Source organism: Gastrolobium bilobum, unplaced genomic scaffold (genome assembly GCF_033153095.1).
Source record: "Gastrolobium bilobum isolate Gb01-03AN ecotype WA unplaced genomic scaffold, APGP_CSIRO_Gbil_v1 utg16812, whole genome shotgun sequence".
NCBI classification, from domain to species: domain Eukaryota; kingdom Viridiplantae; phylum Streptophyta; class Magnoliopsida; order Fabales; family Fabaceae; genus Gastrolobium; species Gastrolobium bilobum.
This window is the reverse complement of record NW_026896311.1, coordinates 167094-192134: the sequence shown is the minus strand read 5'-3', so window position 1 is coordinate 192134 and position 25041 is coordinate 167094. Positions and strand designations below refer to the sequence as shown.

The window sequence follows — 25041 nt, the reverse complement described above, 5'->3', positions numbered from 1 at the left end:
TTGTGTTCGCTTGATCATCCTGTAAAGAACTTTAGGATACACCATCCCAAAAGCTAGCTCAAAGGGTGGGAGTGCCCAAGGCCTTATAATGGCCACATTAGTTGCCCACATAATCAATGTGGGACTATATATCTCAACACGCCCCATCACGCAAGAGCCCTTTGGGCTAGAAGCGTGGAATTGCACAGGCCTAATTTTTGGTTTACCTTTTGTGCTTTTTGTTTTTAATTTTTAATTCCACTTGAAAGTGGGGGGTCGTGAGAATCGCTCTGATACCATGTAAAGAACCTTAGGATACACCACCCCAAAAGCTAGCTCAAAGGGTGGGAGTGCCCAAGGCCTTATAATTGCCACATTAGTTGTCCACATAATCAATGTGGGACTATATATCTCAACACATCCTCACAAAAATAATAAATATAATCACTAACCTAATAACAAAGTTACTTCATCTGTGTTAGATATTCGAACAAACCAAAAGGATTCAAATTCGGATCTATTTCAAAGGGGGACAAAAAGATGCAAACAAACTAATAATAAATGGAAAAAATATTTGTTACGTGAAATTTTATCATTTAAAATAACAAATATTTTTTTCAAATAATAATCGACACTATTTCTATTTAAAAACTTTCTATATATTGATTTAGTTCATTCACTTCAAAAAAAAAAAAAAAGAACTCGAGAAAATTCGAGAGAATATGTACTTTTTTTGACCTAATTAAATTAAATGTACACTCAGAAGGATATATCACTGAAATCTTCGGATGACTATGATAAACTTACCTCATCCTGATTATCCTCGTTCTGATTGATCTTGAGGATTGATCAAAATGAGCAATTTTAAAAATTTAAAAATATAAGTTCCCTTCGAGTTATACATATGTAGCTGTGTTTAAGACTTAATAGCCAAATTTTTACTCATTGTGATCCATACAACTCAACATGAATCAGTAAAGAAATCTTACAAAAAAAAATTGACGCAAATTTATTGTAGAAAACTTTTGTCAACTAATATATTAATTTGGCACATAACTGAAGCATTTTACTCAATCCGCATGGGCGTGTATGTGTCTCTAAGCGCCAATAACAATGACAGATTTTAATATGAAGAAAATCCTGTTTTTAGTAGCGTATGTGCCAATTAACAGATCAATTTTCAATTCACTTCCTGTGAGAAGAAAACTCATCCATAATCCTTAACTGTATGCATATTGAGAACTGTATTCATCCTTAAAACCCATTGTCGTAATGATGAATGAAGTAAACTAGAATTTTCATAACTAAGTAGAACTATAACAAGTTCAAAGAACCTGTAAAAACGTGAACTTAAAAAATACATGTGTGGTTCGATCCAAATTATAAACCTCCGACTTCATGGCATAGGCATACGCATACAGTCATCAACTTGCATGGAATGCTAATGCTGCAGAGATGATGTCGTCCAAACAAATGATCCTTGCCATGAGATTCTCAATCGTACAAATTGGAATGCAGGAGATAAATTTGATTCTTGTATTATGCCAATTCCTACTAGCTGTCTATAAATTGCATGACTGAAGTTATGTACAAAGGAAAGGAGACTTCAAATGCATTGTGTTGCTCGGAAAGAATCATGATGAATAATGGTCATGTCCATGAAATCCCGATCTTGTCGAAGTAAAAGGCTCGGCTGTTAAGACCGAGAACATCAAATTGCAGCATTATTATGTCAAAACAAAATTACTTCACATTAAACCAAAAAAACTCATCCACAAAGGTTCAAGTATAATATGCCCAAGACCATTTAGAAACGCAACTATAAATATTCCATGAAAATTGCAGATAATAATACACAAAAAAAATCCAAGAAATATCGGATTCCAAAATTGGGTAGTCCATATGTTTGAGAATGACCATTATGTAGCCAGTTAAGCTTGTTGTATAAGCTGGAAACCTAAGAAAACAGTTGTTTTCCGGGATTATTAAAAAAGTGAATAAAGATGCAATCCTTTTAAAGGAAAAAATCAGGCTAGATACCAATACTTTATCCACTTCATCAATTCTTCAGTGAGAATAACACAATTCTAAATAAAAATTAAAGTCAAACTTACCTTCATCTTCATCTCCGTTATGACTTGTAAAGAATGGGGTGAGGTAGTTTTTATCTAATGCCGTAAAAGATGCAGCACTGCAATGAAGAAGCAAAGAGAAATTAGCAGTGACAACATCATTAAGAAACAAGTATGTATTTAAACCCTATTTGCAGTTTCAGAACACAGATAATACCTCTTGTGGAATTCTTTTAACTTCATCTTGATTTTGTTCCCCGAGGATGATTCTTCATCGTAAGAAGGAGCAATATAACCATTGTTTCCATCGTAATTCTTGCGAAAGAAACCAAAAATATTAGTTGAATGAGGAACGAACAGAAACATGCGAAGTAGATTCATTACGATAAGTATTATCCATTGTCAGGATCAACGGGACTGTCAAAATTGAGTTGATTAACTTGGTAGTTAACAAACAACTCAATAACGACAATTCATAACAGCACATGAATTCTTGTAAATCAAAATCACAATAGGAGCTTTGCATAAGTTGTTGAAGCATGTTTATCAAGCCATCAGGCAAGCACAGGATAATTATATCAAACACTTAATAATTAGTTGGGCATGTTCGGTCCCTATAATTCTATTTTAGCTAGGGTGATCCCAGCCTCTACTTCATAGGCTTGGAATTTTTTAGTGTTTCTCTAATTTAATGGTCGATAACATTAGTTTTAGATGCAGTTCAAAAACATAAGCACAAGTTCATTTGCATGCTTCCACTTCATTCTGCATTAAATATTGTTTGTTTATGAGGAAGATTATACTTACAACTTATTTTGGTTTATAAACTTTTACAACCATATCTTAACCATTGATTTCTGCCAATTAACGATTATCATTTATTATGAATTAATAATTAATTAATGAGTTTGATTTGCAAAAATAATAACCGTTGATTGATGAAAATCAACGGTTAAGATATGGTTGTAAGAGGTTGTAAACGAAAATAGATTGTAAGTATAACCTTCCTCATTGTTTATATCAAAAAACAGTTTTCCCCACAAAAGGAAAAAATATTTCTATTCAAACTAGTCCCACCCTATCTTAGTCAAGCAGAAGACCCTTTTCTTCCTGCATGCTTTTAATATTTAAGAAAGCAAAAGAGCCTAATCTTGCATATTACAAGCTATCACTAAAGTGACTAAACCAAAATGAAATGTGCACGAGGATAGAAGTTCCAGTTAAATTATACAGCGAAGTTACTACAGATGAATCCAAGTTACAACAAGAAGAACATGCATACAACGTCTCAAATAAAACAAGCATAGAATATATAAAACGGTCGTGTGAGCATATGTTCAATACAAGTATTTTCCCTTCAATAGAAGACAATGAATGTTTGTTTTAGTTTATTTCTTTCTTTCAAACATTCAACAATGAGACCACATAACAAGTATCAATATCTCTTTAACAAGAAAATTTGAGATTCTATGAAAATGAGATATATAACCTTGGAGCAAGCTTGTGAAAGAAAAAATTTTAAACCCAGATTATATTTGTATTTGGTCATTTGGGTGTTACTTCCAAATGTAAGTTTCAAGGAAAAAGAATACAAGAAAATTCAGAGAGATAGAATATACAAAACTAAGTCTTCAACTACATTATTTGTTGCAAAACTTACTGTGATGGAACCAACTGAAGCCAAAGGGCTATCATTATGACTTTCACCACCTATAACATCTAGAGCTTCCAGCATGGTACCTGTTGAACCACCAATCAGCAATACCTGAAACAAATATATAACATTTCATGTTGAAATTATTGCTCAGGGATGGCGATTAATTTTGTGGGGGAAAAAAGTGGGCTGCCTTCTAATAACCTAAATAAGAAAATTAAATAAGTAGGACACAACTTTCAGTCAGTTCTTTTGGATTTTATATAAATGGAACTTCTATTTTCTTTTACAACAGATCACTTAACACAATTTCCTCCATTTATAATTTAGTCACCATTTGTCATCTGAGATTCCTGAATGGTACTCATATCATTCCACACCAGTAGACCAGTAGCTCACATGGTGATTGCTTAAAATTTGATTCAAAGATCTTGCACGCTTTGAAAGATTCTCCCAAAGAGGTCAAGAACTTGGTAAGTTAACAATTTCTTGCATTTAGATTTAAAATTAGCTTTTCTATTGTCTCCTCTTCATATTTTGTCTCAGCAATTTTCCCCCCATATCTTCTAGGAATGCAACCCTTAAATTTCTCTGTACCTTGGTCTATATTTGGATTTTAAGTTTACTTTTGTAGTGTGTCCTCTTTATATTTTATCTGCGCATTTTTTTTCCATCTCTTATCAGAATACAGTCTTGATTTCTTGCTCTACCTCATTTCCCTTTGCGAATTCATCTTCTCTTCAATAGGTGTTAGTTCAAATTTCTCCTGAATAAATCTGTTCCTGATCTTATCTTTTCTTGTATGTCCATTCATCCACCTCAACATTCTCATCTCCCCTATACCCAGTTTTTGCTCTTGTTGGCACAGTGTCGACGCAAATAACATTTACAATTTACAGAATGTCCAACATAGCTAAGTGCCTCAGACTGCCCTCTTCTTTGTTTTTTTATAATGATTAGTTTAACTAAAGGGTAAAAGAGCATGCCTACCGTCAAAACAACTATTGCTGTAGTTGCAGTGAAGATGGTCTGGCCATGTCCTTCTGGAAGATCGTGAACTGATTGCAGAGCAAGGGCAAAGGCCATTGCCCCTCGAAGTCCTGTTCATGATCACAAAGTGCAAAACTTAGGTACAACATTAAAGAATACGCCAAAGACAAGAAGCAAATTGATTTTATTGACAGAACTAACCAAACTTTCCACAGCAAAGTCAATGATTTATGTGTTGCTTAATTCCTTACCACTATACCAAAGTGCTTTCTGGTGTTTTGCAGGTATCTTTCTATGATTGGGTCTGACCAGATTGACAAGATAAGCACAAGAGAAGACATTTGCCGCCCTGCATGTAGTGACCCAACAATTGTTAACAGAAATGTGGAAGCAAACCATAAAAATGTCTAAAGTGCATGCAAATCTTTATATTGTAAACAAAATATCCAAAAAGCATGAAATGAACATGTGCCACTATAATCCAAGACTTATAATGATAGCAATCAGTACAAATACCTTGCAATTCCAATGAATATCTGAAGTGATTATCATATGAGTCAAGGAAGAGGACCAAGAACATGAAATGCTAAGCTAATACAAATAGCAACACTTATGGACCAAAAAGAAAGGATACAATGGAGAAGAATATAAATCCAACATGTGACCAGCTATGTTGCTCCATAGCAATATCAAAGCCCATGTATATAAATCTGTAGAACATAAGACAGAAGTGTTCGCGCATCATTTAGAGGAAATTTCTAAATACAAGGGGGTAAATGCTGCAAGTGAAATCCTCCTTACACAAATGTTTCTGCTAGTGACGATATCAACTCGAAAAAAGCAGAGACAAATCTTTGAGAACTTTGGGACAAATTTGAATACGAATAATGCTTCATGACCTAAAAATAACCAAAATACTCATAACAATGTTTTGACACAGACATGAAATAACACATGAAAATCTAACATGTACTTACTATTCCTGTGAACAGTATTGATACAATACCAGACAGACCAATGCCCTCTGCAAGCATGTACCTGAAAACAAAAATAGCTTTACACTGATTTGCATCATGAATTGAAGAACTTAAGAAAATTTTGTGAAAAAGTTACGAAAAAATGGTCCAGGAAGATCTCTTACGAGAAATATGGGAAAAGAACAAAAAGACAGCTCTCCAAGTTCTGAAGGCTGGATAGAACCATAAAATTCTTCCGATCAGTATTTTCCAGACATGATGTGAATCACCAAATATCAGCAAAGAAAACTAATATCAAATACTTACTTGTCAACATCCAACCCTGCATACTTAAATAGGTTCTGATAGTCAAGGTTTTACAATAAATTTTAACTTTTAAATCTGTAAAGATTTATACTGCAAATATATAGGACAATTGGTTTAAAAGGATATTAAAGCAGATGTAAATCCAACTCCAACACCTGCAGCGAATCAAAAGAATTACAACTTAAAAATACTGAAAATATAACAATTTATAACATTACAGAATAGCATCTAAGTTCCTAAACAGAACATTAGGTGAAAGACAGACCTGCAGACAATGACCCAACAAAAGTCTCCAAAAATCTAACAACCACCATCAATAAATTTTGTCCAGACGGTTGAGTTTTAACCAATGCCATTGTTCTGCAAAGTAAGTGCTTGAGTTAGAAGTGAAATAATTTAATAATAGATAAGCACGTTATAATTCAGAAGTTCAGGTACCTGTACAACGAAATTGCCATCTGCCCATAGTGCATGAGGAATGTTAGGACAAAAAGAAATAACGAATAGAAAGGTGGAAAATAAAGCAAAAGATCAGCCAATGAGCACCATCACTCTTTAAATCACATGCACTCCAGCGTTAAAAAAATCCTTTAGCAACAGACACTTACTGCATCATTCAAAACAGATTCTCCAAAAACCAAGGCATATAGATTGACATCTGTGCCCAGCTCCTGTAATAAGGCAGGTAAAATTCAAAATTAGGAATGAAGTGAATCAGAACTACCGTGAAGGACAACAAAAGAAAAGCTAGTTGGACAGAAAATAGGAAAGCACAAACCCCAAGCATAATATCACTTGGCCATTTCATCCGATTCATGGTGAATTGATGACATAACATATTAGAGATTTGTAAAACTTGAATTTTCCTAATTAAGGCTTTCTATTCTTTTTTCCTGTCACATATACCATTAACAAAAATAAGTTCAATACTGATATCTATGTCATCTATTTATGTCACTATAGCAAATCTTATGACCATCTAAGCCAAAGATTCAACTTGTGGGAAAAAATATAGTAGCTGAAACATAGGCAACAAACAAGCAAATGTAGGAGAATGATAACGAATCCCCCCTATTGACACTCCATGACCTTTGTATTGAAGGTGCATATTGGGTTCGAGAGCTCTATGAATCATAACCTTGGAAGTCAAAACATGTATATGGACTAACGTAGTAGAGGTATAAATGAAATAATTACAAAAATAAAGAGGTAAATCACCTGAAATATGGACAAAACAGTAACAGGATCAGTTGCTGATATAAGAGCACCAAACATCATGCACTCAACAAAAGGTAGTCTATACATGAGGAAGACCAACCCACCAAGATAACTGCAGAATAGAGGACAAAATCATAAGCAATCAATCGAAAAATCCTAATAAACCACCATAAATAACAATCGAGAAAAGGGGAAAAAGAAAACTTACACCAAGACACCAGTAACAAATGAAGCTAGAAAGGTACCAAATATAGCAAAAGTCACAATTGCACCAAAATTTGAGAAAAAGGGTTTCTGTCAAAGAGCACAATACCACTAAGTCAAAAAGCTTGTCCAAAAGAACAAAGTACATGTCCTAAAAAGGGAAAAACGACGAAGGGACTTACAGGTGAGAGACTGAACCCAGACTGAGTAAACTGAGGAGTCAAGAAAACACATAATAGTATACCCAGATAAGTAGAAGACATAAATTGAAAAAAAAAAAAAAAAAAAAAAAATGATAACTCAAGAAAAAATAATAACAGTATTAATAATGAGGATATAATATGATGGGAGGTAACAGGAACAGGAAGAAAAACTCCTCATGAAAATTGAACCACGACCTACGGAAAAAATGAAAATTCAAATGTCAACTCTAGAAATAAACAAGTAACCATTTACAAATTCTTCTACCAACCAAAAAATAATAATAAAAATAAAGGAGAGAATGATTAAACATTGGAAATAACCTAATATTATTTTCAGTGTCTGAAATGTTAGCTAGTACACCAACAATTAACCCTGCAGAGTGCAGAAAGAGAATTTAGGTTAGAAAGTGGGGAAATAATAAGAATGAGGAAGAAATTGAAGGGGTTTGGTAGTAGGGACTCACCTATGAGAAGAGAAGCACTGGCTTCAGGAATGATGTAAATCTTCTTACGACGGAGAACGTGACCGAGAACGAAAGACAACACCAACATCATGATCTGAAGAAGGATTCCGACGCCGGCGGCTTGCTGTTCCTTGCCGGGAACCCTATGACCATCGGCCGGAGAAATTTCATCCTCCGCCCCCATTCCCGGAAGAAGCACTCGCTTGCTTCCTTCCAAATTCCCTTCTTCACAAATCACAACTCTTCCACTGTCTCTCTCTCTCTCTCGCTCTCTCTCTCTCTCTCGCGTTCTATTTCTTGAACTCTGCTTAAGCACGGAATAATAATTAAATAAAAAATAAATAAAAAAGTGCACTTTTGACTTTACGTGAAAAATTTAATTTATTTTTTTGAGTCGAAAAAGGCACAACAACGGGTGGAGGCCCAATCTGACTGGCCCAAAAGAAGATATATAACAGTGATCTTACGTATTCTTGACGACACTTTGATGATGCCGTTTTGTTCGTCTCATTTACACAACCCACCACATGTTTGACAAATTGCTCCACAGAGACATTTCCCAACTCAACTCACTCATCACCTCGTATGTTCGAAGAGGTGACCCTGTCTCCGCGTTGACCCTCTTCCGCTGTGTGCGTCGCGTGCGCTCCGATGTTGATGCTTACACCTTCACCCCTGTCTTGCGTGCGTGTTCTTTGTTGGTTGTGTCTGAGCTTGGGGTACAAGTCCATGCTCACATGATCAAAACCGGTGCAGATTCCGGTACCGTTGCGAAAACCTCACTGATGGATATGTATTCGAGATGTGGGTCTTTGGGTGAATCCGTAAGGGTGTTTGAAGAAATGGGTTATAAGGATGTTGTTGCTTGGAATGCTTTGCTTTCTTGTTTTTTGCGGCATGATCTTCCTGTTAATGCAATTTGTGTTCTTAGAGCAATGGGGAGGGAGAAGGTTGAGCTCAGCGAGTTCACGTTGTGTTCAGTGTTGAAATCTTGTGCTTCTTTGAAGGCCTTGGAACTTGGTAGGCAAGTTCATGGCTTGGTGGTGTGTATGGGGCGTGACTTGGTTGTTTTGAGCACTGCTCTTATTGATTTTTACTCCAGTATTGGGTGTATTGATGATGCTTTGAAAGTATTTTTTAATTTGAAGGGTTGGAAAGATGATATGATGCATAACTCGTTGGTTTCTGGGTGCATCAGGAATAGGAGATATGATGAGGCATTTAAAGTTATGAGCTTGGTGAAGCCCAATGCTGTTGCACTCACTAGTGCTCTGGTTGGTTGCTCTGAGAATTCGGATTTGTGGGTAGGGAAACAGATACATTGTGTTGCAATTCGTCACGGTTTTACTTTTGAGACCCAACTGTGCAATGCCCTGTTGAACATGTATGCAAAATGTGGGAATATTTTGCATGCCCGGTTGTTGTTTGATGGAATTTGTCATAAGAATGTGATTTCCTGGTCTTGTATGATTGATGCATATGGAAGAAATGGATATGGACATGAAGCTGTTGAGGTGTTTCAGAAGATGAGTGAGGATGGGAGTCAGGTTTTGCCAAATTCTGTGACATTTTTGTCTGTTTTAACAGCTTGTGCTCACGCTGGACTGGTGGAGGAAGGCAAAATATGTTTCAATTTGATGAGGGTGAAATATGGTCATGAACCAGATCCAGAGCACTATGCATGCTTAATAGATATCCTAGGTCGAGCTGGTAATATAGAAGAAGTATGGTCTGCATATCAAAATATGATTGAGCAGGGTACTAGGCCTACTGCAGGAGTATGGATAGCAATGTTGAATGCTTGCAGTCTTAATCAGGATGTTGAAAGAGGTGAATTTGCTGCGCAGCATCTCTTGCAATTGGAACCCAATAAAGCTAGCAATATTGTGCTTGTATCAAATTTTTATGCTGCTATTGGTAGGTGGGATTTGGTTGATGAACTGAGAAGTATAATGAGGATAAAAGGTTTGGTCAAGGAAGCTGGTAACAGCTGGATCAATGTCTTGGGCTTCAATCAACATGCTAGGTCACTATCTGCTTGATTGTTCAGCTAGACAATTGGGTAGTGTGGGCTTTGCTTGCCAAGCTCAAAACAGTCAATAGCTAAGTCAACTTGGCATTGTCTACATATAAAAGCACCCCTCACTCTTTTAGATCATTTGTTAGTGGTGAGTGTTGACAACAAGTTAACCAGTAAATATCTCATTTCCTGTTCCTCCAAAACCTCATTTTGCTGATCCTTCAATTTTTTTGTTTCCCGTTTGCTCAAGCTTTCTTCCTTCCTCCTTAAATTAGTTGATGAAGTGTTAAGGGATGTTTTACTTACTGGACCCTCAAGCTGATAAATAACTCAGTTTTGCTTGAGGTTACTCATCATGCTAGATTTTTCCTATTGTAAGATCTGACAACTCATTAACAGGTTTTAAGAGTAACAGACGTGTCAATCTCCTATGTTATAGGAATCATGGAATGTGAATGTTTTCTTTTTAATAAAAGTAATATTAAACAGGATAAGTGATAGAAAAGAAATATAGGAAGAAGGTAAATAATTAATATTGAACGTGTTCTTCACATAAGACTTCAAAAAAGAGTTTTATAATTTGGGGGTCGTGTAAGTAAAATTAAGTTAAATTTTAATTAGTTATTATGAGCTTCTTGAAAACTAAATTCGTGCACAAGGCTCCTCAAACTGGAAGGATTGAGGCAAGTTTTTATTGTTCGCGGCCTTATCTTTAAATTTTTATAAAAAAATTGTTTTCTAAACTCAAAAAATTGACCTTCCCGTCATAAAGAATAACCTTATTGTTATTTCAAAACTTGTTCTCGTGAATTTTATAACTAAAGCTAACAAAATATAAATTTCTTTACAATTAAATCTCAATCAAATTAAGATCAAAGTGTTTCTAATAATCATTAATTTTTATAATAAGACAACTTTTTATTTTGACATTTCTCTGGCTGAGGCATTTATTGTTGTCGAATGGCAGTTTTTGACTTTACTTTTAAGTATAACGTCAAAAATAATATTGTTTTACATTTGCCTTTTTTTATTGAAAAAATAACTTTCAATAAGATGAGTAAACGTCTGTTTTTTTTTTTTAATATAAATGGCACTCATCAGTATTATGTGTGTGCGGTTGTTTTTTCCGGTCGTTGAACGCGCAATTGCGTGCCGTCAAGTAACACTAATTCTAGTTGTCATGACATTTTTAGGTCCGTTTGGATTAAATGTTATATAATTGAACGGTTTTATAATTCTCAAATTATATGAGAATTGAAATCTTATATTACATAGACAAAAAATATGTGGAATTTATATATTAAAAAGAATTATATGTAAAATTTATATCAGTACGAAAATTGAAAAATGTGTAGGAAAATTTCAATTCTCACATTAAGTTAAATGAGAATTATAAAATCGATAATTGAAATCTAAACCAATATTACCTTAGTTAAGTTCAATAAAGCCAAATAGCAGATTCATAATGTATCCCTTAAAAACTCGTAGGACCAAATTGACCCCACTTCATCCAAAAGCTACACTGTAATCTAATTTTATGTGGTTAAAGTAGGTGGATTTAAATATGGAAGTGGGATCAATCAAGTTATAATATCGGCCACACAATCAATGAATTGCCAAAAAATATAAAAACTCCATAGCTTTTAAGATGACAAGGTTCACACCGAGACTCACGTGATTTGAATTTTGAATAACACACAAGGGTGAAGGAGTTTACCTCTTGGCTCACATTCTTATTTGAAAAATGTATTCGTCATATTACATGACAAATATATAATTATTATTCAATAAATTTAACTTATTTTTTTCTTAACATAATAATTATTTATTTATCATATAACACGACAAATGCATTTTTATTCTTACTTTAGAGGCAAAATCATAAATTGTTTCATTGGAGTGACTAAATTAGTGGTGTGATTATTAATTATTCTAATTATTTAATTATCTTAAATAACACATTAAAAATTATTTAATTTTTTTTTTCAAAAGGAAATGTTACGTTTACGTAAAGACCAAAAAAGAAGAAGCAGAACACATAAATATAATAGAATGAACAGGTTATATTTATAAAAAAATTTATTTATAAATTATATTATATAGTTTGGAAAGTACATTATATTCGATTCTTTATTTCTTTTTAATTTATGAAAATTTCATAAGGAGTCCTCGGAATTTCATATATTAGAGTAGGGCCCCGAGGATTGAAGAAGACGAAAAGCAAGAGCGAGTGCATAGCTGAGAGCTCTGCAATTGGATCTGAGAGGAAGAGCATCAATGGTGTGAGCGAGCGATTGAAGTCGCGAATTGCGAGATCTGTTTATTACTATTCATGATTCTTTGATTACAGTTATTCTCAGGCTCAGCAATGGACAAGTCAAGCGCTTTGGAGTATATCAACCAGATGTTCCCCAATGGTATACTATTTTCTCTCTCTAAAGCGCTTTCAGTTGAATGGATACTGTGTTGGATTGATTTGTCGAATTTTCATGTTGTTGCATTTAATTATACAGAGGCGTCACTATCTGGTGTGGAGCCACTGATGCAAAAAATTCAGAATGAGATTCGCACGGTTGATGCTGGAATTTTAGCTGCTGTTCGCCAACAGGTCTTGATCTCTTCAATTTATGTAGCATTATTTGTTCCATAATTTCAGCTCTTTGATGCATCTGCTTCTGTAATTTCAGAGCAATTCAGGAACAAAGGCAAAAGAAGATCTTGCTGCTGCCACACGTGCCGTGGAGGTTTGTTTTCTCTCTCTCTCTCTACATATGTGTATATATAAACATTTGTGTGTGTAAAGTAGTTGCCTGCTTCGAAGTGTCTCCAAATTAAGTTTGTGTTGTACTTTTTGAACCTTTGTGTTTTGTGCATTTTCTCTGCAACTTGTCTTAAGCCGTTTGGTTTCACAACGCAGGAGCTTATGTATAAGATCCGAGAGATAAAAACTAAAGCTGTCCAAAGTGAGACAATGGTTCAAGAAATATGTCGCGACATTAAGAAGTTGGACTTTGCAAAGAAGCATATAACTACAACAATTACTGCACTTCATCGTCTTACAATGCTTGGTGAGTCTTGTTTTTTTTTTTTTAATCCTTTTATCTAGTAAAAATACCTTTATTTATTTATGGCTCTTAAGCTTGCTTGTTTTACCATTTCAGATGTTGAACTTTATACAAGTGTGATGCATTAGAAACCCAAGTAGATATTTGCAATTCTGCTTATTTATAATCTTCTTCTTTTGTGGAGTATGTCAATCCAATTGCAAACAGGCATAATGTATAAATTACCAAAGAAATGCTGACTTTTGAGCATTATTATGTCACTAGGTAGGGCATTGACATGATTTAATAATATATTCCTGCCAAACAAGGTTTTGAATCATATAACCGAATTTGCTTATACTTCATTTTAAATTGTTTTGCCATTAACATGTAGACATAGCAAAGTTATCAAATGCAGATTGCGGCGGCATGTCGTGGCCAACCCCGAAAAACGCTATAGCGGGTTGCAGTTGTGGAAATAGCGGAATAGATATATGATAGAAATAATGACAAAAAGAAACATTTTTTAAAGGCAGAGATTGTAGAAGTGATCGAGAGAGGCGCAGATAGACTAAAAAACCCTTAAAAATTTTATGTTACATATTTAAATTTAGAACAAAATTAACATTTTGCCTTATGACAGCAATATGGTCACGATTTGGCCACAAATGCGATCGCAATGGCCGTCATTGCGTTCTGGTGCAGCGCGGCGCGATTTCTAGTGGCAAGGCACCACAACGCCCATATGGCGCGGCTTGCGGTGCTATTGCGGCGCAATTAACTACTATGAGACATAGTACAATTCCCCATACTTGATTGCAACAAACTACTACCAAGTGCTGGTTGCAACTGTACTTGTATTTCTGTATTTGCAACATCAACTCAGAATAAACCATTACACCATTTTTATGATGCAAATATTTAAATCGTGTGGATTCAATTTTAATCTACAAATGGAAAATGGTACATCTATTCTATAGGTTTGTTGCATACTTGTTAGCTTTTTAGATGCATAGACATTTTTTTAATCTTTTACTTCAACAAGCTTACCTATCGTATGGCAGTCTCTGCTGTTGAACAGCTTCAAGTAATGGCTTCAAAACGTCAATATAAAGAGGCAGCTGCACAGCTGGAGGTACCAAATCTATCTTTACAGCATATTTTGTCATAACTGCTACTTGTTAAATATTAAATTACTGCAATGGTGATTACCCTGTGACTGGATTGGTGTTTGTGTGTCTATGCGTGTTTTGTTTTTGATAGAAAACAAATCTATTGTGGTTCATAGTGCGTGTGCGATATGATATTTATGATTAGTCGTTTGTATCATAGATTATCTTATTACTATTGGTGTTAAAATTTATTTACTATTTTCAGTTATATTTACTTGATTCTCAAGTTTGGGTTGTTTGTTCTAGTAGTATTTATGAATTCCTTAATTTTCATCTATCTCATGGAGAAATTAATGCCTTTTGGTTTAATAAACTAGTTTATGAAACTCAACATTTTGTCTTTGTTTTATCTATTGATTTATTGATACTGTTATCTTGTATTTCAGGCAGTGAACCAGTTATGTAGTCACTTTGAGGCCTATCGGGATATTCCAAAGATCATAGAACTGAGGGAGAAGTTTAAAAATATTAAGCAAATACTCAAGTCACATGTGTTTTCTGATTTTTCTAGGTATATTGTTACTGATTTCCATATTCTGCTGTTTTTGGAATTCTCCTTGGGCTATATGAATTGGATATACAATTTTAATTTAGGTTGCTCATCTGCATTTTTTTCTTATATTTTGTTTTATGATATGTACTTAACCTTACTAGATATGGAAACAGTTTTGTCGCAAGGAGGCTGTGTAACTGGGTTTCTCAATTTTCTGTTTTTGTCTCAGCTTAGGTACGGGAAAGGAGACAGAAGAAACTAATTTGCTACAGCAGTTGTCTGATGCCTGCTTGGTTGTTGATGCATTAGAGCCTTCTGTAAGGGAAGAATTGGTAAATAATTTCTGCAATAGGGAGCTTACTTCGTATGAGCAAATTTTTGAAGGATCTGGTATGTTCGATATATCTATAACTTTAATTTTTTGTTTGTTTATTCATTAATATCTTGCCAAATGTCTGTAAGTTTGACTTTTTAATTTTATTTTTTACATCTTTCAGAACTAGCAAAGTTGGATAAAACTGAACGAAGATATGCGTGGATTAAGCGCCGGATGAGGTCAAATGAAGAAATTTGGAAAATCTTTCCATCTTCATGGCATGTTTCTTATCGGCTTTGTATCCTATTCTGTAAGAAGACGAGGTATGGTATTTATTTGTTTATAGCACCATATAGCAATGGAACTTCTATGCTTTCTCCATTAAAATAAGCTATGGCCATAGTGAAACATGATTACTTCTAGTTAGTTGTGAAATGAAATTTTGATTTATTGAATATGAATATTTTTACTGCTGCAGCTTGGAAAGTTATTTAGGCTTCATTTTCCCCATCTGTCTGATATTGAATCTCTAACATCAAATTTAATCAAGTATCAAAATTGAGATGTTTTCATTGTATACTTCTTATGTGGTATGTTTTTTTACCCCCCCCCCCCCCCCCCCCCAAAAAAAAAAAAAAAAAAACTCTGATGGAGTTAAACATTTTATAGAGTATTGTGCCTTTTCATCTGTACTAAACTCAGTTCAGGATTATTATGTACAAAAATAATTGTGTTTATGATGCTTGTCTCTACAGGAAACAACTTGAGGACATTCTTGCTAATCTAAAGGATAAGCCAGATGTTGGGACCTTGTTGTTGGTAAGCCATTAAATAGTGAAATAATGACATTGCTGTTATAATAATTCATTCACATGTTATGATGCTATGCAGCTACACTTCCTTGTCACTGTTTCTCTTTCCTAGGGTTTTTAATTATGGAATAACTGTTGGTGGATGGTTTTATGCTATTTCATTGATGGTGGTAATAGTCCGTAAGTTGGAATGTTTTTATGCTGCAAATTGCAAACACTAGATTTTTATGTTTTATTTCAGTGTTTCATCTGTTCATTTCGTGCAGGCTTTACAGCGAACTTTAGAGTTTGAGGATGAATTGGCTGAGAAATTTGGGGGAGGCACTCAAAACAGAGAGATTGGAAATGAGATTGAAGAAATAGGTAGAGGGACTAATTCTGGCAGTAATGCTTCGGATATCCGGAAGAAGTATGAGAAAAAGCTTGCTGCACATCAAGGAAATGACGGTGAAGTATGTATCATGAATTGCTGAAGTTGACAATACTTATTCATAAGGACTCTTGGAAATTGTAGTAATGAAATGACCATTATGTTTTGATTTTGTATCAATAGGAAAAAGATGGAAGTAAAGATTTGGCAGTGCCTGGAGCTGGGGTATGGTTTTATGTTCTATTTCATATCATTGATTTTTTAGGTTAACTGCATGTACTTACATTTGGGTCTCTGAGGTTTTGTCATGGTGATATAAATGCTTTTAGGATTAACCTTTTTGGCTTGTCTTCCTATGGTTTTGTTTTATTGTATTTCTTGATCACTCTTATCTGATGCGGCTCTTTATCCAATAATTCCAAGTTTAGTTTATGACTGGTACTAGGTAATTGTTCACAAAAATCCCAAGATGTGCTACATTGTGATATTATTATATTTTTAAATTTATCATCTCTGAGTCAAGGTTATTTTCTCCTGTTTTCCCTCTCAATTGAATCCCTGAAAATTTGTAGACTAATATATTCTTGATTTCACAACTGCTGCTCTTTTGATCGTAAGTTTTAGTTTATGTGGCAACTCTTGTCAAACAGTTGAGTCTCAGTTATTTTATTATTTTTATATTATCTGTTGAGATATATAAAACCATCAATGTTGCCTCACCCAACAGCTTAAGCTTTTAGGTTGAATTGGTTCTTTACATGGTATCAGAGCCTCGGTGTACCGGGTTCGATCCTCACCGCCCTCCACTTTCTTTCTAGTGGAATTTCTTTCTTCACACAGGTAGGTGAACCTGTGCATCGTCCACTCTTCAAGCCCAGTGGGCTCTCGTGTGAGGGGGCGTGTTGAGATATATAAAACCATTAATGTAGCCTCACCCAACAGCTTAAGCTTTTGGGTTGAATTGGTTCTTTACATTATCAAAATGGGAAAGAGGCAACGTCAAAAGATGGAAGTAAAAAATTCCAAATGGAAACTAAGTTAAGTGAGGTTGATATAGAAAAATTAACCGTTCTCTTGATATTTTCATTACTGTTAATTGTAGTTGTGGCTTTCATAGAGGTGTTCTCATTTAATTCATACTTGATAATAGCGCGCTATAGCGGAGTTGCGTTGCGGTGCAGCAGCCAACCGTCACAGACCGCGCCGCGACGGTCAGGCGAAGTGTAGCGGATGTAGCGGCCGCTATTGCGGCTGTGAATCACGGCGCTACTGCACCGCTATAGTAGTTTTTGCAAAATTGTTCTCGTCGTAGAAGGAAGAGATTTACAACTTAGATACAAGTGAAAGTGAAGATGAAGATTTGGATGTTCAGGATTTCAATTATGATTAATTTCTTAAGTTCTTTGATTTTGACATTTCACTTAAGTGGCAGTTTGAATTTTGATTAATTTTCCCACTTTATTTTGTTGTGTTACTTTATTTGAGACTTTAATTCCTTCAATTTGCGTATGATTTGAATTTTAATGTTTGAAATCATTTATGTCGAGTTTGAAATCCTTCAAATTTGTTTTTTATGTCACATTTTCATATTTTAAGTTTTATGTTTGTGGAGTACAATTTAGTGTATCATTTAGGTATACTTTGCACAGTAGCGTTGTAGCGCTACCCGCTGTAACGCTATAGCAGTTTGGAGGGTTAGCCGTTACGCGCCGCTATCCAAGATTAATAAGTATGATTTAATTCCTATTGGTCTTTTTAATTAAGATAGACCTGATAAAGATTTGGTTGTTTGGACAGTTCAACTTTCGTGGAATTGTTTCATCTTGCTTTGAACCTCACTTACAAGTATATGTAGAATTGGAAGAGAAGACACTAATGGAAAATCTGGAGAAACTTGTTCAGGTAATTTGTGTCTGCTTTTCAGATATATTCTCTGTGATTTCCCTCGACTTTTTTTCCTTGATTAAACGTTTCATCCGCTATAGGAGGAGACATGGGATATTGAGGATGGAAGTCAGAGTAGTGTTTTATCCAGTAGTATGCAGGTGAGTCGCTAGATCTTTTTACAGGTTATGTTACACAGAAGGGTAACTTAACTTTCTATTGGTGGTACCTGATTAACTGTAGCAAAAGATTAATTTGGTTAGATAGTTTAGATCTTTTTTCCCCTCTTGCAAACAATTTTTTGTTATGCTTTGTGTTTACTTGGTTGTCTTTGTTCATGCTACATAGTTGTTTCTTATAATCAAGAGAAGCTTGAAGAGATGCAGTGCTTTAACAAAGAACCAGACACTATATAATTTGTTCAAGGTAAACTCCTGAATTATATAGTTTAGTATTCTATTTTGTATAAAAAGTGATTATGCATATAAGCTTTCTAACTTCATTTTCCCTTTTTTCTTTTTCACTTTTTTGGTGGATATTTTGAATCATGTGTCCAATCTTTGGATGATTGCTCTTAATGTCCCTAGGAATCAAACTATTATTTCCTCCTATTTTCTATGTCAACTGTACTTTTATCAATTGAACTTCTTTAGTAATTAAAAGAAAAAGAAAAAATCCTTCCTCAAATAAAGTTGTAGGATTCCGTCTAACGATGATGTGTTATACAATACTGACTCAAGTTATGACAATTCCTCTAACTCTGTCAAAGGTGGGAGACCTTTAGTTCAATTCATGGGACTTGTAGAAGTAAGGACACTATTAGAAAAAAAAATTCCTCTTAGGTAAAAGTTATAAATTAGCTTCTGTTTCCTTGATTAAATTAATATTTCTGACTTGTTTATTATGAAGCACAAGAGTGGGCATTGTTGCAGTCAGTCTTGTAATATCATTAGTCATTACAGGGTTCTTATTATTCTAATGCATCTTCTTTTACTCAAGCTTAACAAAGTAGTGCTGTTTCTGGCATTTCATTTTGATTATTATTTGCTTTTACTGTTGTTAATGTTAGTCAAGAATCTGCTTGGGGTATTTCGACAGATAAAGAGTGCAATTGTACTGATGAGCTTCGTTTTTTTGCTGATATTTGCTTTTGTTTATTTGTGTGGGATAATATGTTATTTTTTTCCGATGCATTTTTTATCTTCTCCTTTTAATAAATTTTTCCCTAATTTACAAATAAATAAATAGAGAGAAAAGAAAAGAGAATTCTTGGGTAAACTGCTTGTTCTTTATGCAAAACTGTTTGTTATAATTTAGAGATGACATTGAAGTAATTGTTCTACTTCATTTTGTTAGAGATGCCTGATGTAGCTTATGTAGTGTATTAAGTGAATTTGAACATGGCAGAAGAGTTAAAAACTAAGGCCATGTGATCTGCAAAATTAATGTGTCTCTCTGACAGTGTTTTAAGGCATGAAAAAGAATACTATAACTTTATGTTGGAAAGGGAATTGGTTTTTAATTGCAACCCATACTGGAATGTTATTTTTCTAGCTTCATACAGTTTATGAATTTATTCCCTTTCAATCTTAGGTTTTCCAAAGAATTCTTAAAGCATATGCTACAAAGCTCTTCGTAAGACTCCCAAAGGGGGGCACAGGAATTGTTGCTGCAGCCACAGGCATGGATGGACAGATAAAGGTATCTTGAAAGGAATTGCTTTTTCATGACGTTTGAGAAGTTACATATCCATGTTATCAAATAGCTTTCTTTTCTTTTCTTTTTTTGTTTTTAATCTTTGGAAATGTTGAACAGACATCTGATAGGGATGAAAGAGTGATTTGTTACATTGTCAATTCGGCCGAATATTGCCACAAAACGGTTAGTTATTTTCTTTTAACATTCTTGATCCAGTTTATAATGAGTAAATGCCAGATTAACTTAGCTTTGTACTTGACAGGCTGGTGAACTGGCTGAAAGCGTTTCTAAAATAATTGATCCTCAATTTGCAGATGGGGTTGATATGTCAGAAGTACAGGTAATAATTTCTTCTTCATAAATGCTGCTTTTTTCTACAGCTCTCATTCCAACAGAGCTATGCAATTGTGCAGGATGAATTTTCAGCTGTTATAACGAAATCATTAGTAACCTTAGTGCATGGCTTGGAAACCAAATTCGACATTGAAATGGCTGCAATGACACGTGTCCCATGGGGTACTCTTGAAAGTGTTGGTGATCAGTCAGAGTAAGCTGAATTCCTTAACAAATTTCAATTAGTGATTCTTTTTCCTGACAAAGCTCCTTAGTTTAATTGTACTGTTTTTCTTGCAGGTATGTTAATGCCATAAATTTGATTCTTAGCACTAGCATTCCTGCACTTGGAAGTCTTCTATCACCTGTCTACTTTCAGTTCTTTCTGGACAAGGTGATTGACTATGAAGTGGGTTAAATATGTGAACTATGGTTTTTGACATCAACCTTGGCATTAAGGACATTTTCTTTTCTAGAATAATAGTTACAGTTCTATGATTAATAAAGAATACATAGAATTTTTATTTTTTTATTTACTTTTTAAATAACTTTTTCATATGGATATGTCATTGTATTAGTTCATATTCTTCTTCAATGATTTCTGTGGCATGAAAAGTTTTGCTTATTCTGGGAGTGTCTGTGGATGTTTATCTATTACTATTAGAGCTTTGGTGAGTTTCAGGATTCTGACTCAAGTCTAGTCAGTTTTCACATATGCTGGAATTTTTCCATCATATTTGTTTATGAATATTTGCTGAAGTTTATTCTTAATAACATCTCGTGGCAGTTCATCAATTTACTCATCCTTAATGATTTGCACGGTGTGTAGTTAGTTGTATTCTTTAAATCTATTTTTCCATTTATTATCTGCAGCTTGCATCATCTCTTGGTCCACGCTTTTATTCTAACATTTTCAAATGCAAGCAAATATCAGAAACTGGAGCTCAACAGGTACTGACTGCTTTATTGTTTATTTTTTAGTTCCTTTTAGTTACATCAAGAGTAAAGTTAAACTCAAAGCATAGCTTTGATGGCTTTATACCTGCAAGTTGGTTTTTGTTTTTGATGGATAAAGAAATTTTATTAGAGGGGAAAGAGTGAAAGTGCATGAAGGGGGAGGAGGTTAAGATATTTTATTAACCCAAAATACAAAATACAAAAAGAACTTGTAAAAAAGAAAAAGAAAAAGAATGAAGCAAGGCTGGCCACTTTTTTAATGAGATCACTATCAAGTGCCCTTGAAAGTGTCCGAAACTTAGAAGATGTTTATTACTTGAGGGATATCTCTTGGGCTTCTCTCTTGAATGTTGAATGTTGAATTTTGAAATTGAACTTTCTTTGCCCTTACTCTTGAATGGTAGTTTAATAAATAAAGGCATTCTCTCTTGCCTATGCCTGATGGATTTAGACTTTAGAGCCCATAATGTTCCCCGCTGCCATTGTTTTAGGATAGAAAAGGTGCATGTGCAATGGAATATTTGACATAGTGACGAGTGTCCTATGCTTCTAGTCAATAAAAAAAAGATTAGTTATTGAAAATGTGTAGAAACTAATTCGACATTGTTTATCTTGTATTTCACTTTACTATGTTTTTTACCTTGTTCTGCTTTCCCTACTTTGGATTTTGACACCGACTTGCTTTGTTTTTTAGTTAAACTGTACTATTATATCATTGAAACTTTTTTCTTATTTTATATTGTTTTTATAATAATCTCTGTTCTGAGAAACTCTTGAAACCCTATTTATAATGTTATAAGTCAGTGAAGTGATTTCTGCAGATGCTATTGGATACCCAAGCTGTTAAGACAATCCTTCTTGAAATTCCTTCCCTTGGTAGACAGGTGATTTAGCTCATGGAAATATTATTTTGTAGTCATAGTTACTGCTGCTTAACTTGAATTCAACTTGGTAATGCTATTGTTCTCAATGCAAGAATTATCACCATCACAGACTTGTGGTGTTTTGTTCTCCACCCCCTCCGGCCCCCCCTTTCCTCTTCTCTTTCTTTTGGTTTGTATTTAGTGAATCTGACTTCGCCATTTCAAGTTTTTTGGGGTTATTTTTCAGGGCTGTGTGTAAATGCTTCTTTTACCAGAGCCATTCAAATATTATCCAGCTCTTGTTTTGAGATGGACAATATTTATTGACAATAAAGTTTTAAAGAAAAAAACACATAGCCACATACTTATCTAGACTAGAAATTGACATTTTACAATCAAAAGCTAAATCAGAAATGAAAAGACAAGTTTCCAGCTTTTGTAGGTTATACATCCCTAGTTATATTATATTCTACCCATACTAAAAGAATCTACTTTCCAGGTGGTATTGATCCACAGATATCAATCAGTAAAATGATTTATACTTTAATTTGCATTGCAGTTCATGAAAACAGGAGGAGCTAGAATAGTGAGAAAAGAATTGGTTGCCTGATATGTTAAATTAAGTATAACTGAGTAGGAGACAACGATGGACTGATGATCTGGACCAACCAGTTATTTTATCTTGCATAAGAACTATATTCCGCTGCATAAACTAAAGATCACCTTCCAGCAATCTCGAATCCTTGGGAACTTGTCCTTGTCAAATATATAGTGAAAATGACATACTGCTATTTGCGTGGCTAACTGTCAATTTGTCATGTGCTTGTCACTAGTTTATCTCATTACTGTAACTGATTGCTTATTCTATGCGACAGACATCAGGGGCTGCTAGTTATTCCAAGTTTGTAAGCCGTGAGATGAGTAAAGCCGAGGCCCTTTTGAAGGTTTGTTGTCCATTAAGTAGTAAAAAAAATTTAGTATGTAAAAATAATTTAGTGTGTTTTTGTATTAACCTATTTTGCTTTCAAAACAGCTTGTAATCGGAATCTTACTGAAGGAGTATTTTTAAAAAAATGTGGTTTTTCCCTAGAAATTAATCAAAACCAAACATGCATTAGGTCCTTCTGATGCAAGTTTGTGTGAATGTCAATGTGTAGGTTATACTTTCTCCAGTTGATTCTGTAGCAGATACTTACCGTGCATTGCTACCTGAGGGTACACCCATGGAATTTCAGCGAATACTGGAGCTTAAGGTTATAATCAGCTATTTCTTACTAGTTCTTCTATCAAATTCTCTAGTTGGCTGATTAACTATTGTTGCATTATTTTTGTTCTTTTCATTACTCAAATATTGGATCCCCTGTTGTGTTTGCTGTTTTGGGCCTAATATCCTCTGCGCCCTTTTCTTTTCCTCCTAATATCCCCACCATCTATTACTGATGCTGTAAGTCTCATTACTCAAGTATTGGATCTTGTGAAGGTACAGATTTGATTGCTAAAAGTTGACATTGATGAGGAGCATGTAACGTCTAAATCTTACAGAAAATGTATAAAAAATTGAATGTGAATAACTACCTCAATAAGCTCAATTAGTTAATATTCATTAATGGCTCATGCTTTGCTTATGGCTGCTATTCAGATGCAACTGAATGCATGATCTGTAAGTTATGCTTCAAATTGGGATGACTTGGTGCATTGTGTTTTCAGGGTCTTAAAAAAGCTGATCAACAGAGTATACTTGATGACTTCAACAAACATGGGCCTGGAATTAAGCAAACTCAGATTACACCTACAATTGTGCCAGCTCCCCCAGTAGCTCCTGTGGTACCCAGTCCCTCTGCTGTTGGACTCGTTGCTTCCCGGGAGGATGTGCTAACTAGGGCTGCTGCACTTGGACGAGGAGCTGCCACCACAGGGTTCAAGCGGTTCCTAGCTCTAACTGAAGCTGCCAAAGACAGGAAGGATGGTCCTTTCCGGAAGCTCTTTAATCCATAATGAAGAGAGTGTTACAACCCAAATTTTTTGGCCAGAGCCCAGAAGCTTAGATTTTTGCTTCTTTTTATTTTATTTTTGAAATTTCCTGTTTCTTTTTGCTCTAGGTTTCTTCCCTTTGATTCTTTATGTAAGTTTAATGTTATGTTTAACCTGTATTACACTCTATCAACTGGAAGCCGATTTTGCAAATAAAGAGATATACAAATTTGCATCATATTCCCGTGGCTTTTTGCAGCCCTAATTCCCCATGCTTTCCTTGCTACTTACTGTCCGTACGATCATAGTTTACGATGATTTCAAGGTATGTTGATCAAGAACTTTGACTGAGGCCCTTCTGATAGTTATGGACTTCGACTCTTGAAACTGATAGATCGGTTGTGCTGCAAATCTTGTGTGATTATTATTGTAAAGTTAAGCCAGTTGAAGCTGTTGGACTAAGGGGACAATGGTAAACCTCAATTATTGAAGTTACATAACTGATGAATCTTTCTCGGTCATTTTCCCTAATTTTTTTAAACTGACCAGAACTGTAGCTAGAAAATGAGATAGTTGAGCTTACGACCCAATAGTTCAACGCTTTCTTGACCGTCTAGGAGTATTTGGTAAAGGGAAAAAAAAAAATTGTTAATGGAAATACGATTTTCATGAATATGCTGGGAAGGTGAATTTTTCATTAATGTTATTAAAAAGTTTTTTGATAGGCTAAAATATTGGCTCAAGTTTTCTGATTCTATATTTAGTTGATTGTTAATGAATCATGTGAGCTAATTTTACAAAATTAAATTTTGATGAATTTTTTATTTTTTTATTTTTTTTTTATATGCCACAAAAAGGTCAAAATGAAGCATTGGATATCAAACCAAAATTTTCCAAAAGAATTTGACGAGTCTCAAACTAGAGCAACCCCAAATCATTAAGAAGATAGCGTATTTTAGTTATGAAAATATTAAAGCACGGTTATTTATGTTCTATAAATTTTGTAAAAAAAATTCATGAAAATCCAAGAATACTACTACC

At 34.5% G+C, this 25041-nt stretch overlaps 3 protein-coding genes across 6 annotated transcripts; 2 read left to right on the top strand and 1 right to left on the bottom strand.

The window, feature by feature from the left end:
• Positions 1–1192: 1192 nt before the first annotated feature.
• On the bottom strand, positions 1193–8369 carry LOC133298852 (sodium/hydrogen exchanger 6-like). 3 transcript variants are annotated; one of them, XM_061498226.1, is made up of 22 exons: positions 8068–8369; positions 7925–7976; positions 7739–7798; positions 7583–7607; positions 7405–7490; positions 7197–7308; positions 6587–6649; positions 6417–6436; positions 6244–6338; positions 6105–6133; positions 5979–6010; positions 5837–5884; positions 5673–5733; positions 5497–5594; positions 5330–5405; positions 5212–5231; positions 4947–5044; positions 4696–4805; positions 3712–3816; positions 2269–2366; positions 2094–2170; positions 1193–1672 (listed from the first exon to the last, which is right to left on the bottom strand). In XM_061498226.1, the coding sequence occupies exons 1-22, from the start codon at positions 8249–8251 to the stop codon at positions 1614–1616; spliced, it is 1608 nt and encodes a 535-aa protein (XP_061354210.1). In that variant the 5' UTR covers positions 8252–8369; the 3' UTR covers positions 1193–1613. The 3 variants fall into 3 exon arrangements, with proteins under 3 accessions (XP_061354210.1, XP_061354212.1, XP_061354211.1); XM_061498228.1 differs by having other exon boundaries at positions 3727–3816; XM_061498227.1 differs by lacking the exon at positions 1193–1672 and adding an exon at positions 1696–1936.
• A 189-nt stretch (positions 8370–8558) lies between these two features.
• Positions 8559–10375, top strand: LOC133298849 (pentatricopeptide repeat-containing protein At5g66500, mitochondrial; the record flags this gene model as incomplete). Its single annotated transcript, XM_061498221.1, has 1 exon — positions 8559–10375. A coding segment is annotated over one exon (1551 nt), but the record flags the coding sequence as incomplete, so codon positions are not given.
• A 1965-nt stretch (positions 10376–12340) lies between these two features.
• LOC133298853 (vacuolar protein sorting-associated protein 53 A) lies at positions 12341–24214 on the top strand. Of its 2 annotated transcripts, XM_061498229.1 has the most exons (24): positions 12341–12504; positions 12601–12695; positions 12775–12831; positions 13005–13155; positions 14196–14266; positions 14690–14814; positions 15026–15186; positions 15294–15435; positions 15868–15931; positions 16191–16376; positions 16478–16519; positions 18092–18196; positions 18280–18339; positions 18527–18604; positions 19772–19879; positions 19994–20059; positions 20139–20216; positions 20290–20423; positions 20510–20603; positions 21083–21160; positions 21988–22050; positions 22905–22973; positions 23187–23282; positions 23737–24214. In XM_061498229.1, exons 1-24 carry the CDS (start codon positions 12456–12458, stop codon positions 24022–24024), a joined length of 2460 nt encoding a protein of 819 aa, XP_061354213.1. In that variant the 5' UTR covers positions 12341–12455; the 3' UTR covers positions 24025–24214. The 2 variants fall into 2 exon arrangements, with proteins under 2 accessions (XP_061354213.1, XP_061354214.1); XM_061498230.1 differs by lacking the exons at positions 12341–12504; positions 12601–12695; positions 12775–12831 and having other exon boundaries at positions 13058–13155; positions 14213–14266.
• The last annotated feature ends 827 nt before the right edge of the window (positions 24215–25041 follow it).